This window comes from Brachyhypopomus gauderio, chromosome 2, assembly GCF_052324685.1.
Source record: "Brachyhypopomus gauderio isolate BG-103 chromosome 2, BGAUD_0.2, whole genome shotgun sequence".
In the NCBI taxonomy this organism is placed as follows: Eukaryota; Metazoa; Chordata; class Actinopteri; order Gymnotiformes; family Hypopomidae; genus Brachyhypopomus; species Brachyhypopomus gauderio.
The window spans coordinates 6,441,957-6,457,776 of NC_135212.1; the positions used below are offsets into that span (position 1 = coordinate 6,441,957).

At 48.7% G+C, this 15,820-nt stretch overlaps 1 protein-coding gene across 11 annotated transcripts in view; it reads right to left on the bottom strand.

Moving 5' to 3' along the window:
* lrriq1 (leucine-rich repeats and IQ motif containing 1) overlaps positions 1–15,820 on the bottom strand; it is a 39,522-nt gene that overhangs the window by 886 nt on the left and 22,816 nt on the right. For 9 of the 11 annotated variants that reach the window (XM_076984711.1, XM_076984666.1, XM_076984655.1 and 6 more), the window contains 7 exons: positions 14,596–14,685; positions 13,799–13,920; positions 13,240–13,311; positions 12,107–12,195; positions 4,900–5,029; positions 4,570–4,630; positions 4,342–4,462 (listed from right to left, as the gene is read on the bottom strand). In XM_076984711.1, the coding sequence (XP_076840826.1) occupies positions 4,342–4,462; positions 4,570–4,630; positions 4,900–5,029; positions 12,107–12,195; positions 13,240–13,311; positions 13,799–13,920; positions 14,596–14,685 (685 nt within the window). Of the gene's footprint in view, positions 1–2,754; positions 4,014–4,341; positions 4,463–4,569; positions 4,631–4,899; positions 5,030–12,106; positions 12,196–13,239; positions 13,312–13,798; positions 13,921–14,595; positions 14,686–15,820 lie in introns of all 11 variants that reach the window. The other 2 variants (XR_013122837.1, XR_013122838.1) reach the window with 2 other exon arrangements.

The following is a 15,820-nucleotide window of genomic DNA, read 5'->3' on the forward strand; positions in this document are numbered from 1 at the left end:
AACTACACCCTGCTGCATGAACACAACACCTCCACATAACTACACCCTGCTGCATGAACACAACACCTCCACATAACTACACCCTGCTGCATGAACACAACACCTCCACATAACTACACCCTGCTGCATGAACACAACACCTCCACATAACTACACCCTTCTGCATGAACACAACACCTCCACATAACTACACCCTGCTGCATGAACACAACACCTCCACATAACTACACCCTTCTGCATGAACACAACACCTCCACATAACTACACCCTGCTGCATGAACACAACACCTCCACATAACTACACCCTGCTGCATGAACACAACACCACCACATAACTACACCCTTCTGCATGAACACAACACCTCCACATAACTACACCCTGCTGCATGAACACAACACCTCCACATAACTACACCCTTCTGCATGAACACAACACCTCCACATAACTACACCCTGCTGCATGAACACCTCCACATAACTACACCCTTCTGCATGAATACAACACCTCCACATAACTACACCCTGCTGCATGAACACAACACCTCCACATAACTACACCCTGCTGCATGAACACAACACCTCCACATAACTACACCCTGCTGCATGAACACAATACCTCCACATAACTACACCCTGCTGCATGAACACAACACCTCCACATAACTACACCCTGCTGCATGAACACCTCCACATAACTACACCCTTCTGCATGAATACAACACCTCCACATAACTACACCCTGCTGCATGAACACAACACCTCCACATAACTACACCCTGCTGCATGAACACAACACCTCCACATAACTACACCCTGCTGCATGAACACAACACCTCCACATAACTACACCCTTCTGCATGAACACAACACCTCCACATAACTACACCCTTCTGCATGAACACAACACCTCCACATAACTACACCCTGCTGCATGAACACAACACCTCCACATAACTACACCCTTCTGCATGAACACAACACCTCCACATAACTACACCCTTCTGCATGAACACCTCCACATAACTACACCCTTCTGCATGAACACAACACCTCCACATAACTACACCCTTCTGCATGAACACAACACCTCCACATAACTACACCCTTCTGCATGAACACAACACCTCCACATAACTACACCCTGCTGCATGAACACAACACCTCCACATAACTACACCCTGCTGCATGAACACAACACCTCCACATAACTACACCCTGCTGCATGAACACAACACCTCCACATAACTACACCCTGCTGCATGAACACAACACCTCCACATAACTACACCCTTCTGCATGAACACAACACCTCCACATAACTACACCCTGCTGCATGAACACAACACCTCCACATAACTACACCCTTCTGCATGAACACAACACCTCCACATAACTACACCCTGCTGCATGAACACAACACCTCCACATAACTACACCCTGCTGCATGAACACAACACCTCCACATAACTACACCCTGCTGCATGAACACAACACCTCCACATAACTACACCCTGCTGCATGAACACAACACCTCCACATAACTACACCCTGCTGCATGAACACAACACCTCCACATAACTACACCCTGCTGCATGAACACAACACCTCCACATAACTACACCCTGCTGCATGAACACAACACCTCCACATAACTACACCCTGCTGCATGAACACAACACCTCCACATAACTACACCCTTCTGCATGAACACAACACCTCCACATAACTACACCCTGCTGCATGAACACAACACCTCCACATAACTACACCCTGCTGCATGAACACAACACTACCACATAACTACACCCTTCTGCATGAACACAACACCTCCACATAACTACACCCTGCTGCATGAACACAACACCTCCACATAACTACACCCTTCTGCATGAACACAACACCTCCACATAACTACACCCTGCTGCATGAACACCTCCACATAACTACACCCTTCTGCATGAATACAACACCTCCACATAACTACACCCTTCTGCATGAACACAACACCTCCACATAACTACACCCTTCTGCATGAATACAACACCTCCACATAACTACACCCTGCTGCATGAACACAACACCTCCACATAACTACACCCTGCTGCATGAACACAACACCTCCACATAACTACACCCTTCTGCATGAACACCTCCACATAACTACACCCTGCTGCATGAACACAACACCTCCACATAACTACACCCTGCTGCATGAACACAACACCTCCACATAACTACACCCTTCTGCATGAACACAACACCTCCACATAACTACACCCTTCTGCATGAACACAACACCTCCACATAACTACACCCTGCTGCATGAACACAACACCTCCACATAACTACACCCTTCTGCATGAACACAACACCTCCACATAACTACACCCTTCTGCATGAACACAACACCTCCACATAACTACACCATTCTGCATGAACACAACACCTCCACATAACTACACCTTGCTGCATGAACACAACACCTCCACATAACTACACTCTTCTGCCCGGGAGTAACATGAACAGCTCTCACGCATCACTCTTGTGTGATGATGCACTGTTGCCGTGGCATCCGCGCGGGCCCTTTTCCAATCACGTTTAAAGCAGACTAAAGAGGTGTTTGAACAGAGACACTGTGCAACTCGACGACATTTGATTTCCATCAGCTTTGGAAAACAAACCAATTGTATAATGTAGAATTATAAAATGTGTAAACTGTGTTTAGACAGACATGTAATGAATTTTGGTACTGACCTCTTGACCCCTCTTATATCATTATGTGATGATCTAAAGGCATCTAAGTGAGCAGGCCCTGTTGGTGATGAAGTAGCTGTGGACACACGACTGAGTTCTGCTGTGACCGAGTTCTGTGCTGTGGAACTGTAGCTGGGTCTCCAGGCCACAATTACACCGAATTAAACAACATTCATGATGTTCTGTGATGCGAGTGGGAATCTCCACTAAACATAAATGTTAAAATTTTCTCTGACCAGTTTGATGAGAGTGAACTGTGATCTGAAGACAAAGCTCTGCGTGGAAAAGTTTTATGCCCTTCTGTATGTTCCTCTTTAAATTGTGCACGTACCTGTCTGTCTGTCTGTCTCTCTCTCTCTCTCTCTCTCTCTCTCTCACACACACACACACACACACACACACACACACACACACACACACACACACTATGGTCAGTTGCCAACCTCGTGGGCTTCATTTCTGAATCATCTAATTTGGTTCATTAGAGAGAACAGTGTGTGCTCTTCAGGGCCAGGCGTGGCTGGGTGAGGGACCCTGAGGAACTGCTTTGTCAGGGTGCAGGCTGAGCTGCAGGCCGCGTGACGGAGCTGACACGCCCTCCCCCCGTTCACACACACACACACACACACACTGCCCGCTCACACACACATCGCCCGTCCGCTTCCTGCTGAGAGAGCAAGTGAGACAGACACGTCACCCGCACTGCCGCCTCGCTGACCCTGACGGCTTCCAGCCTGAATGACACACACACCCCACACACTCACACACACACACTCACTCACACACACACACACACACACACACACAACGCAGACAAGCGAACATAGTCTCTTTCTCAGCTCATTATAACCCACCCTCAGCACCTGAAGGACAATAGCAAAATGTGACAATTTTTTGCAATGCCAAAATATTGATCTGTAGTTTCACTGAATGTGTTTCTTCACATGAGTTTTACCCACATACGCATGGCTCTACACCTAAACACCTTCCTCTCTGGGACAGTATCTGTGTTGGCAATCAACCCTGATTATGGTGTCACGTTTACGCTCCACTAAAGTTCTATCTTACATAATCTTGTTATCTACAATTTCATATGAACTCAGTGTTGTGATCTTGTTATTGGTGTGATAAATGACCTGGTATAGGCGACATATAGAACTCCATGGGTGGACATAATGCCTCATGCCCCAGGCACAGATTAGATCAACTTAGAGAAAAGCTGTTCACAGGAATTCAGTTCTTCATACTTTGATATAATTCTGTAATACAGTTTTACACAGACATCAGTGTCTATAGGGAAAATGAATTTGCAACATGAGTCTTTAAGCTGCTTACTTAGGAATATGTATGTGTGTGTAATATAAATGTGTGTGTAATATAAATATTCCATATACTTTAGAAGTATTCCATACATGGTGGAAATTGTCTCGGTATGATGTAAACAGCCATTATAAATTTATTTCCAAATTTCTTTTCTCAAAAAAAAAAAATATAGGATATCCATTTTATATTATTAATTTGAGTTCACTGATTATAAACATGACTTGTATTGTTCCTAATTTGGTTGGTGTTGTGCTGGTGGCCCACCTGTGTGGTGTTGGGAGCGTGTGTAGGTGGGGGGCTGATGGAGACAGGGTGGAGAGGCGGCAGACGCACCATCCCTCAACCTCCCCACTGAATCAAGACCATCCCTGTTCCCTGCACCAGCCTACACACATACACGCACACACACAGCTTAAACACTGCTTAAGATGTATATTATACGTTCCTCATGTAGAAGTGTAAACTTTCAGATATGAAAACATCCATCCTTACCACCAGCTGGACTCTCCCACCATTCAGAACCTCAGCGTCCAGCTCTGGGAGGAAACGATCGCTAGAAAGGTGCAGGGAGCATAATCAGGTTATCAGACTACTGTTAGCAGTTAGGGGTGCAGGCCCAGCTCAGCTGTATCAAAGGCAAAGCAGTGATGGGTGAATGCAGATCTGACCATGCTGGGTGGATCTGACCATGCTGGGTGGATCTGACCATGCTGGGTGGATCCGACCATGCTGGGTGGATCTGACCATGTTGGGTGGATCTGACCATGCTGGGTGGACCTGCCCAGGTGTGCTGGCAGTGGTGGAGATGTCCCAATGACTCACCTTTGAGGGGTGGAGCAGCTTCTCTGGCTCTCCAGAGCTGGTGGGTGTAGCCTTCGGGGGGGTCTGTGCTGCGACCGACTCCCCATCTCTCCCTCCGGCATGGCGGGAACACTTACTCCTGCACGCCCAGCTACGCCCAACATCAAACATAGGCTCCCATAAGACGATTCGTTTTTGTTTGTGTCATGCATACACTCTGAGATTGTAAGAGAGTCAGTGAGAAAAGATAGGAGGTTTTGAACGGAATGGAAAAACCACAGACAAACACGCATGCACACACTTTATGTGTGTGAGTTCAGTATTTTTCAAAGAGAAATAAAGTTCTCATTTAGAAAGCAAAATAACTGACAATCTGAAAAGCACTGCAGAGTTGACCAAACAGCGCAAGGGCATTGCCCACCATGATGCCAGTGCGTCTGCAGCTGAGGGGGCCAGGTGAGGCCCCAGGTGAGGCCCCAGGTTTGGCCCCAGGTGAGGCCCCAGGTGAGGCGCCAGGTTTGGCCCCAGGCGAGGCCCCAGGTGAGGCAGGCGAGGCCCCAGGTGAGGCCTGGGACAGCTGGCTCTCTCTTACCAGGGCGTTCGCTCTCTGTTGAAGGTCCGTGCTGTGAGGCGGGCCTCAACACCCAGAGAGGAAGCAGCCTCTTGATTTACGGCTGCATGAGACATACTGCAGAAGACCGTACGTCACAATGAACTGGAGTGCAAGGTGGAGAGAGTGTGGATGGAGAGTGTGCAGGGTGGAGAGAGTGTAGATGGAGAGTGTGCAGGGTGGAGAGAGTGTAGATGGAGAGAGTGTGGGTGGAGAGTGTGTTGGTGGAGAGTGTGGATGGAGAGTGTGCAGGGTGGAGAGAGTGTGGATAGAAAGTGTGCGGGTGGAGAGAGTGTAGATGGAAAGAGTGTGGGTGGAGAGTGTGTGGATGGAGTGTGCAGGGTGGAGAGAGTGTGGGTGGAGAGTGTGCAGGGTGGAGAGAGTGTGGATGGAGAGTGTGTAGATGGAGAGAGTGTGGGTGGAGAGTGTGCAGGGTGGAAAGAGTGTGGATGGAGAGAGTGTGCAGGGTGGAGAGAGTGTGGGTGGAGAGTGTGTGGGTGGAGAGTGTGCAGGGTGGAGAGAGTGTGGGTGGAGAGAGTGTAGATGGAGAGTGTGGGCGGAGAGGTGTGCAGATTGATAACCAATTCTGACAGCCACAGACTGGAACTAATGAAGCACTACTTAAAGTCCCTCTCCTGGTTTTGGCTAGTTTTAATAGACAGGCAAGCTTTATAGCTTACAGTTGTCATGGGTTAATTGAAAATCCACTAAAAATGTCAAGTGATTAACTCCTCACACACAGTTCAAGTGGAAAAAACAGACATTACTTACTGGTGTTGAAAACTGATAAAGCTTCCAATTTTTTTTACAAAAATCAGACCATAACTGGTCCCAAGATGATTAATTGTTCTTTAATCAATTTCATAGCAAATTATTTTAAATAAGAATGCCAAAACAAAGTAACCTTAGAAGGCAAAACTGTGTGAGATGTATGCCTTCGTAGTCAGATTCTAATCTGCTCTCCTTAATGGCAAATCCTTAATCACGATGCTCATACTGCAGCAAACAGAGGGAGATGGGCCATGGATCGCACTGAAGTTCCCTCCACTCACTCTGTGGCCCCTGTGTGCCCCACCCTCAGGACGTCAGGGGCCCTAGGAGCTACGCCTGTTAGAGGCCTCTTAAGCACATTAAGTGGTACGGAGCTGGCTATGTCACCCTATCAGAGAATCAGTTCTTTCAGGGAGTGAGGCAGCATGCGGAGTCTGTATGGCCGGGGAGGGACAGGTCACAGTTCTGTCCTCCCCCCCAGCGCCAGGCCTTCAGAGAGTAGTCAGCGGATCCCCCGGTCAAACCTGTCTGTCCCGGAACTTTGAAATGAGGTCAAATGTGGTTTACACTGAATGGCTAGCAAGTGAAATCAAACTGACAAGAAAAATATTAAATACAAGTATAGTTCTGATTACTCTGTTGTTATTTTTAATCCTACCTAGCGAGTAAAATCTAAGTATAATGAAGCTCATCATGCTTTGGAGGAGGAAAGTGATCATGTAATAGTGATCATGTAATAAATAACTGCTTTGGTCATTAGGACAGTAATGTCAGCTAAAATGTCAATATATCAGCTAAAACAGCTCAAATAAACCAGAAAGGCCAATATAATAAGACATATAAAAATTATGACCATGTTTAAAGCAATTTTTGGGAATGACTCATTAAACTGGAATTTTGTCTTTCAGGTGCCAGATCTGTCTGCCCACAATGAAGTCAGCAAAATGGGTCACAGGCATCCACACAGACACATACAAACACACAAGAGCACAAAGACACAGACACATTTCAACAAGACATGGCCTCTTGTCCGGTAAGAATTTAAGAATCTGGTGTGTGTGTGTGTGTGTGAGTGTGTGTGTGTGTGTGTGTGTGTGAGATAGAGAGAGAGAGAGACAGAGTGTGTGTGTGTGTGTGTGTGTGTGTGTGTGTGTGTGTGTGTGCATGCATGAGTGTGTGTGAGATACCCATGGGGCTTTGGAGTATTTGGGAGTTCTCTTGGCAGACTCAGAAGAGGAGGTCAGGTCTTTTATCGTGAGGTTCTGTCCCCTACTTTCTATTGCCCTAGGTCAAGCTTTCACCTCCAGAGAGCAGACCACAGGCGGTCAACCAGCGGTCAACGCACACACACATGCCCGCGCACACACACATGCCCGCGCACACACACTGCATGCCGATCAAGGGCTGAGGTGTGTGTCTGAAACACCGGCATCATGTACATCAAGAACCACCATCAACGGATCATCACCAAATAAAACCAAACCAAAAATATATATAATTCCATAAGCTGAGAGACCAGCTGGGGAACTTGCTTCAACAGAGCACCAACACTACACGCTGATGTCAACCTACTACATAAACTAAACTTATATGCAAGGAAATGAATCTACAAATATAAGATTCCAAGGTGAGTCATTGCAGTGTACTAAAATATGTATAATTGTATAGAATTGCAGTAAACTACAGAAGTACACACAAGGTTTCCAGAGAAACAGTATGTTCTGGACAGAGACATATATTCATTCACACACACAAATACACACTCCTCACATACACCTCACTGATTACACAGCACCTCACTGCATCCATATATCAATTCCCACCTCGAGAGACACAGAGAGAGAGAAAGGGGGAGATAGGGATAGAGACAGAGAGAGAGAGAAAGGAGGAGATAGGGATAGAGAGAGAGAGAGAAAGGTATACACACACACACACACACACACACACACACACACACATATATATATATATATATATATATATATATATATATATATATATATATATATATATATATATATATATGTGTGTGTGTGTGTGTGTATTGTGTGTGGTGGGGGGGGGGGGGGGGGGGGGGGTGTCTTGGCTGGGTTACTGCAGTAGGAGGATGTCGGAGGCCAATGTTTCTTTCAGAGGGCCCATAAATGTGAAATACATAAAGAGAATAAAGTAGTTTATCATTTATCATTATATAGTAAAATGCAGCGGCCCCTGAGATCTATGCTGGGATAACACCGAATACTGTGAAAACTGTATTAGCAACACTAAACAATTCCAAAAATTACATTAAAAAGTACCAAATAGTTTATCATATTTTTTACTACAGCACAAGCTAGTAATTCGTGAAGTGTGATCAACTTGAACAAAACTGAATACCCAAATGAAGACTGAAGAGTGACCACGACTGCACTCTTATGAGTTGCACTCTGAGTGCCATTCACATTCATGTGCGTAATCTCTCTGGAGGAATCTCTAGCTCTCAGTGCCGCTGACACCCGGAGCTTTAGAGCTCTCTGGCTGGGTCCGTGTGCTCTGGGGCGCACGCGTGCGGAGCTCATCCAGGCCTGACCTGGGCACGGCCCCCACACCACCCCCTTCCCTCCCCAGGGACCCCCAGCGCCTCCGGCCACGGGCCGCCCGGCGATCCCCTGCTCGCCCTCGCCGGAGGCTTGCATTTCAGCCCCCTGCTCCAAGCCCCCTTCTGGAGGTGATTAGCCCCCCGAAGCCGTGACAGATTCTTTCCGAGATATCCGACTCGCTCGTGTTTATTTTATCCGGGCTCTCCTTTGTGGATGTGCTGAACACGAAGTAACCCACTTGAAAATGGGGATCGGCTTACATACGCCAGGGGACCAGTGAAGGAGTCAGAAAAAAAAACTAAAGAAAGATGAATAAAGAAAGATGGGTGAAGGCATCCCTTTACATGACAAAAGAAAATGTTTCCCTTATATGTGGACAGTGCGTTGAATGTAGAGAGAGAGAAAAAGAGAGTAAAAAAGGTGAGGAAAAAGAAAAGACATCAGTCTGTCTCCTTTCTCTACCCGTCTGTCTCCACAGGGTCCCAGCGCCCGTGGCATGAGCTGAAGGGACACGCCCCTTGCAGGGAGGCGGGGCTCCTCAGACGCAGCTCTCTCTGAGGAGTCTGGAACCCCTCAGTGATCTACCTCCTCCACACTTAACTCAATTTCACACTTCAGGTCTGCTACAAAGTCCTCTTGAAATACAATCATCTTGTTTGCTCTCCATCATCCCGAACAAGTTAATGGCCAGCTATTTACAACCACGTCACATGCCTTCAATTTGGTCAAGTGATGGGCGTGTTTCTGTGCATTACACGCAAGGTGGATTCTGCACACATTTCTCTGTGTGTCGTCTCCTATGAGCCAAACATATCTAACTGAGAACAGATTCCCCCACAAATGCAAACAGCTCTAAAAAGTGAAGGCACTCAGGAAGAAACTGTGGGCTCGGTGTAATTTGCATAAGGCTAAGAGGCGCTTACTGACTTACAGGAGCAGCATTAGTCCAGACGACTGTCTGACCTCACCCTGGAGGTTAGGGCTTCTGGCTCTTGTGAATGTGACTCTTTAAATAGTGGTGATGTTAGCAGAGCGGCAAGGTCCTGCCGGTAATGTGGTTTGGGTGCAGGGGTGGGGATGTCTGTGGGCCCGATGGAGGCCCGGTGTGGCTCCTGAGCAGGACCAGACAGACCGTCGGGTCTGCAGCACCAGAGCACAAGCAGACCTGCGGTTAGCATGAGCTCACGACAAAGCTCAGTATGTTCTCAGACCTTAGCACACACACACACACACACGCACGCACACAAACACACATGCACGCACACATGCACGCACACACACACAAACACGCACACAAACACACACACACACATGCACGCACACAAACGCACATGCATACACACACACACACATGCATGCAGACACACACAAAGCACACACAGGAATATATGCATATACAAATACAGATAGGGACACACACAAACAAACATATAGACAGACACATACACATACACCCTGGCATGTGCGTGTGCATAGGCACATATGCATACATGCAAACACAGGCGTGTACATACATACAATGTATGTACAGTGTAGACACACACACACACACACACACACACACACACTTCACTACTCATCTGGCCCCACATGTCTCCAGCAGGGCCTGTAGCTTTGTGAGTTCCACACAGGCCTCATTTCATGGGCCCATGATTGGATTTGTGGCATTAGGAGGCACGCTCATCTGAACCTGATCAAAGGCAGCACAGCCTCCTGGGCCCAGACCCTGTCCAGGGTTACTGGCTCTGGGGCTCCTTTCCCCCCATCACCCTGCCAGCGGACCTCAGGTCCACCATCTCTCCTTTAGGTCTCGGTAATAACCGTTGAACTCTGAACACTAGGGACCGGCCGTAACCTGCGAAAGCTGTTACGCTCACGAGAATCGAATGTGACTGCATATGAGAGTTGGGGGGGGACACGCGAGGGGGATGGGGGGGTTCTCTCCATTACGGCTCTTTTTCCTAACCTGCTCCCCCAGCTCACGCCCATGACACCTCACCACAGCCCCGTCCTCCACACGGAGAAGCTCAACACATGTCGCGGTGGGGAACCAGTCCGGCCTCACCCAGAAGTCCCGTGCTCAGCATGGAACGCTGCAGCTGTGAAACAAGTTTGATAAAGCCTTGGGGTTACCTAGATTTCTGCATGAATGGATCATGAAGCGATGATCATTAAATCATCTTAATCGTAACTGTAAATAAAAGACTTATTTAGCAAATGACAAGCCAAACCATATCTTTACTGAACAAATGATTTTAAATGAGAGAGCACAGCCCTCTGACTGCTAGCACATAGAAATCCTCCTGAATGATTGACTGTTTTTTGTTTAATCCTGCGTTCGGGACATCGGTCACGCACTGATTACACGGCGCCCTGAGGCTGAGGGCGGAGCCCCGCTGGGCGGAGCCCCGCTGGCAGAAACCCACGTCCACACCGCCTGCTTTCTTTCTCTCCAAACTAGATTATTTCATTCTTTTTTTGCTTTAGATCAATGGCCTTCTCTGCTTCGGTGCACTTGTTTCACGAAGCAGATGTAGTGGTAGGGGTGAGGCGGGCCTGCAGGAAGCCGGCGGTCCCCGTCCTTCTCCACCACGTCTCGTTGGAGGGTGCGACACACAGTCTGCCTCCGTGCCCTGCAGCACCCACGCCGGGTGGAAGTGAGGGGCCTGCACGCTGTCCTGGGTGGCGCTCTGGGAGCCCCAGGCTCTACACATCCCTCTGGAGCCTTCGATGTTTAGTGAGTCTCCACAGCTTTCATTCTGGGAGATCTTTGTCGAGAGGAACCATATAACGTCGTATACGTTACAACCGCCTCCAAAGCGAATAGAACACCCGACTCTACCCGCCTCTCTCTCGAGTGGTTATCATCCCAGACGTCACCAGGTCAACATGCCAGTGTAAAATATGATATTTGTCATTTGTTATATAAGACAATAAATATGTGAAGACGTCAGGAGACACAAGTGTGTCTCTATGTTCCAAAGAGACTCTTAAGAGTCTGAACGTTTCCTCACGACTGCGATTTTCAATCAGTGAAGTACAAAACGACAGACAGGTACAGTGGCAGATACAGAGAGAGGGAGAAAGAACACAGGACTCATATTCCTGTTTTACATATTTCCATTCCGTCAAACACCAGTCCTGAAACATCACGTGAGGACTTGACTCACGTGTCTCAGAAATTGTCTCATTATGTTGACGGCAGGAACACATGAGAATGACGTGTACCAGAAGACAGAAGCAAAGACCTGAAGAGCAGCACGCTCACCCATGACGCTTCTCTTCTGATGCTTCCTCACCTTCATCCTCTGGGCTCGCTTTAGCATGAGGAGGCCAGTGGAGCTGTTACTGAAACCCCTGAGAGGGGAGGAGGAGAGGGGAGGAGAGGAGAAGAGAGGAGAAGAGGGGAGGAGAGGGGAGGAGGAGAGGGGAGGAGGAGAGAGGAGGAGGAGAGGGGAGGAGAGGAGAAGAGAGGGGAGGAGAGGAGGAGAGGGGAGGAGGAGAGAGGAGGAGGAGAGGGGAGGAGAGGAGAAGAGAGGGGAGGAGAGGAGAGGGGAGGAGAGGAGAAGAGAGGAGGAGAGGGGAGGGGAGGGGAGAGGAGAGGAAAGGAGAGAAGAGAGGAGGAGAGGAGAGGAGGGGAGAGGGGAGGGGAGGGGAGAGGAGAGGGGAGGAGAGGAGAGGAGAGGGGAGGAGAGGAGAGGGGAGGAGAGGATGGGATAGGGGAGGAGAGGAGAAGAGAGGAGGAGAGGGGAGGAGAGGAGGGGATAGGGGAGGAGAGGAGAAGAGAGGAGGAGAGGGGAGGAGAGGAGAGGGGAGGAGAGGAGGGGATAGGGGAGGAGAGGAGAAGAGAGGAGGAGAGGGGAGGAGAGGAGAAGAGAGGAGGAGAGGGGAGGAGAGGAGAGGGGAGGAGAGGATGGGATAGGGGAGGAGAGGAGAAGAGAGGAGGAGAGGGGAGGAGAGGAGAGGGGAGGAGAGGAGGGGATAGGGGAGGAGAGGAGAAGAGAGGAGGAGAGGGGAGGAGAGGAGGGGATAGGGGAGGAGAGGAGAAGAGAGGAGGAGAGGGGAGGGGAGGGGAGAGGAGAGGAAAGGAGAGAAGAGAGGAGGAGAGGAGAGGAGGGGAGAGGGGAGGGGAGGAGAGGGGAGGGGAGGAGGAGAGGAGGGGAGGAGAGGAGAGGAGGGGGAGAAGAGGGGAGAGGAGAGGATGGGAGAGGGGAGGAGAGGAGAAGAGGGGAGGGGAGGAGAGGGGAGGAGAGGAGGAGAGGAAGAGAGGAGAGGGGAGGGGAGGAGAGAGGAGGAGGGGAGGAGGAGAGGAGATGTGAGGGGAAGAGAGAGGAGCAGCGTTCATCTTTCTTTCATGCAGGTTAAATCACTCTAGCTCAGCAACAGAGAACAGGGTCATACCACTCTTCAAGGATCTTCTCTGATCTTTCTGACAAGACAGCAGGTCCTGGTGTCCATGCTGGAGATAGACTTCTGAAACACACAAAACATGCATGCAAATGTTCCAGTAAGTTATCAATATATAAGAGCTGTTCAAAGGTCAATGAATTCATATTGACCACTAGAGGACACCGGGTGCTTCATACAGTACATTCATACATGAACACAGTAACATGTTCATTTGCACTTCCAGGCAGAGTTTTTAAGCTCCAGTAGTTTTGTGGTTTAAGCTCCAGTAGTTTTGTGGTTTAAGCTCCAGTAGTTTTGTGGTTGTCACTGCCCTTCTCATTGTCCAAAGTTGAGCCTGCGCTTATTCTGGGGATTGGCATTGGTTCCTGTAGTTTAGTAGTAGTCTGGTTCAAAGATATATTGATCTAATGTACTACCCAGGGTGCATTCTGTGAGTAGTGGCAAAGCACTTTGTAGGTCTAGATAAGGGTGTCTGCTAAATGCTGTCAATGTAACGCAAATCCTGTGCATTCCGGTTCATGAACCCGCCCCCAGCATGAGCTGTGCTTACTTGGCACTGGTGTCAGGTGACTCCGCCCACTGCGAAACTGCACCACTCCCTGTCCAGGCCTGCCTGAGTTTCCAAGGCAACGCAGATGCACTCTTTTGATGGTCAGACAGAAGAGGAGGAGGCTGAAATGTGCATCAGAGAAGACTGTGAAACCCCTTTCACACCTGGACCGTCCGCTTCATGGGACCTCACACGAAATGAGCACAGTGGAGTAGAGCAAACACGAAGTGACTCCGAGAATAAGTGAGTCATATACTTGGTTACAAACTCAGAGGTGTGAACAGGTCATTCACAGTAAGCAGTGAATAATAGGTACTGATTTTACAGTCCTGGATGTAAAGTGCCAGTGTGTTAGTTTTATCTTTCATCGGTTAATCACACAGTTAAATCCCTGTGTTGACTGGCAGTTAATTACAGTTAAATCCCTGTGTTGACTGGCAGTTAATCACAGTTAAATCCCTGTGTTGACTGGCAGTCTTGAGCATGGAGGCACCCATCCATCTTTCCTCCACCCACGCCTCCTCCTTCTCCACCTCCACCACATCACAGCCCCACCCAGCCCTCCTCCACCCACACAGCTCTCCTCCTCCACCCGCCTAGACCTCCTCCTCCACAGCCTGAGGCCTCTTCAGGAAAGGCTGTGTTTGAAAAATGACAGCTGCTGACGCTCAGGAAACAGGGGGGGCAGACCAGAAAGTAACTGCGTTGTTTCAGCCAATACATTTGATGAATAATAACCCAGAGAGGCTGGGACTGGGCCGGCCCACGGGCGGTGGGAGGGGCCTCCTGACAGTTACCTTCGACATCGGCAGCCGGCCCACATAGGGGATCGTTTTGCTGAGCGAGACTTCATGATGCGAGATCATTCGCTCACAATCCATCGCCTCCTGTTCAACAACCACAACACACACACACACACACACACACACACACACACACACACACACACACACACACACACACACACACACACACACACACACACACACACACACACACACACACACACACACACACACACACACACACACACACACAAAGGTTTGAGAAAATAAGAATAGAAACTTGCCCCTCTGAAGAATTGGCCAGTGTCTCAGGAAGCATGATCCTGATGAAGTGTATCCCATTGTTGTGGTTACAGCTTCAAAGCAAGTGGCCAATCACATTAAGCTAAAGGCACTGGGATCTCATTGATGTTTCCTCTTGGTACATTCAAGCTCATGATGACATACTCACTTCCAAACAGGAAATGACTCGTTCATGAAGTCTGCATTCATTAAATGAAATGTTCAAAGTCTTGATGAAATAAAATTTTAGTAAAACTAGAGGTTATCAAGAAATAAACATATGAGCATCAATGTTTCGACTGCCTTACAACACCTCAATATAATTTCTTGTTTTCCCTTTCAGTGTTCATGTTAATAGTAACTTCAGCCACATACGGTCCCTATATGCCCCCCATACTCAAATAGCGGCCCGCTATTTCTGGCCCGCGAGCTGTTTTGAAAAGTGTTTTTTTTTTTAGGAATCTTTTTTTTCAATCGCGCTATCCGCTCTTATTTTGAAATCGCGCACCGCGATCTCAAGACGATGCCGGGGATTGCCTTTATGGCAACAACACACGTAGCAGACGCCCAAATGCGTTCACCCCCTAGTCGACAGTTTACGTTCGCTACCCCCCCCCCCCCCTCCTCCGTAACCGGCCCCATCAGTGATTGAAAAAATTAAATGTGGCCCGTCATCATTTCTATTTGAGTACCCCTGCTATATGCCTTAGGTTATATCCCTGCACATGGATTACCCCACAGGCCTGCTCTCCCCCCTGCACATGGATTACCCCACAGGCCTGCTCTCCCCCTGGATTACCCCACGGTGTGGGCAGCTAACGAAGCTCAGCACAGATCCCTCTACCTCAGCACAGATCCCTCTACCTCAGCACAGATCCCCCTACTTCAGCACAGATTCGCCTACCTCAGCACATATTCCCCAATCTCAACACAGATCCTCCTACCTCAGCACATA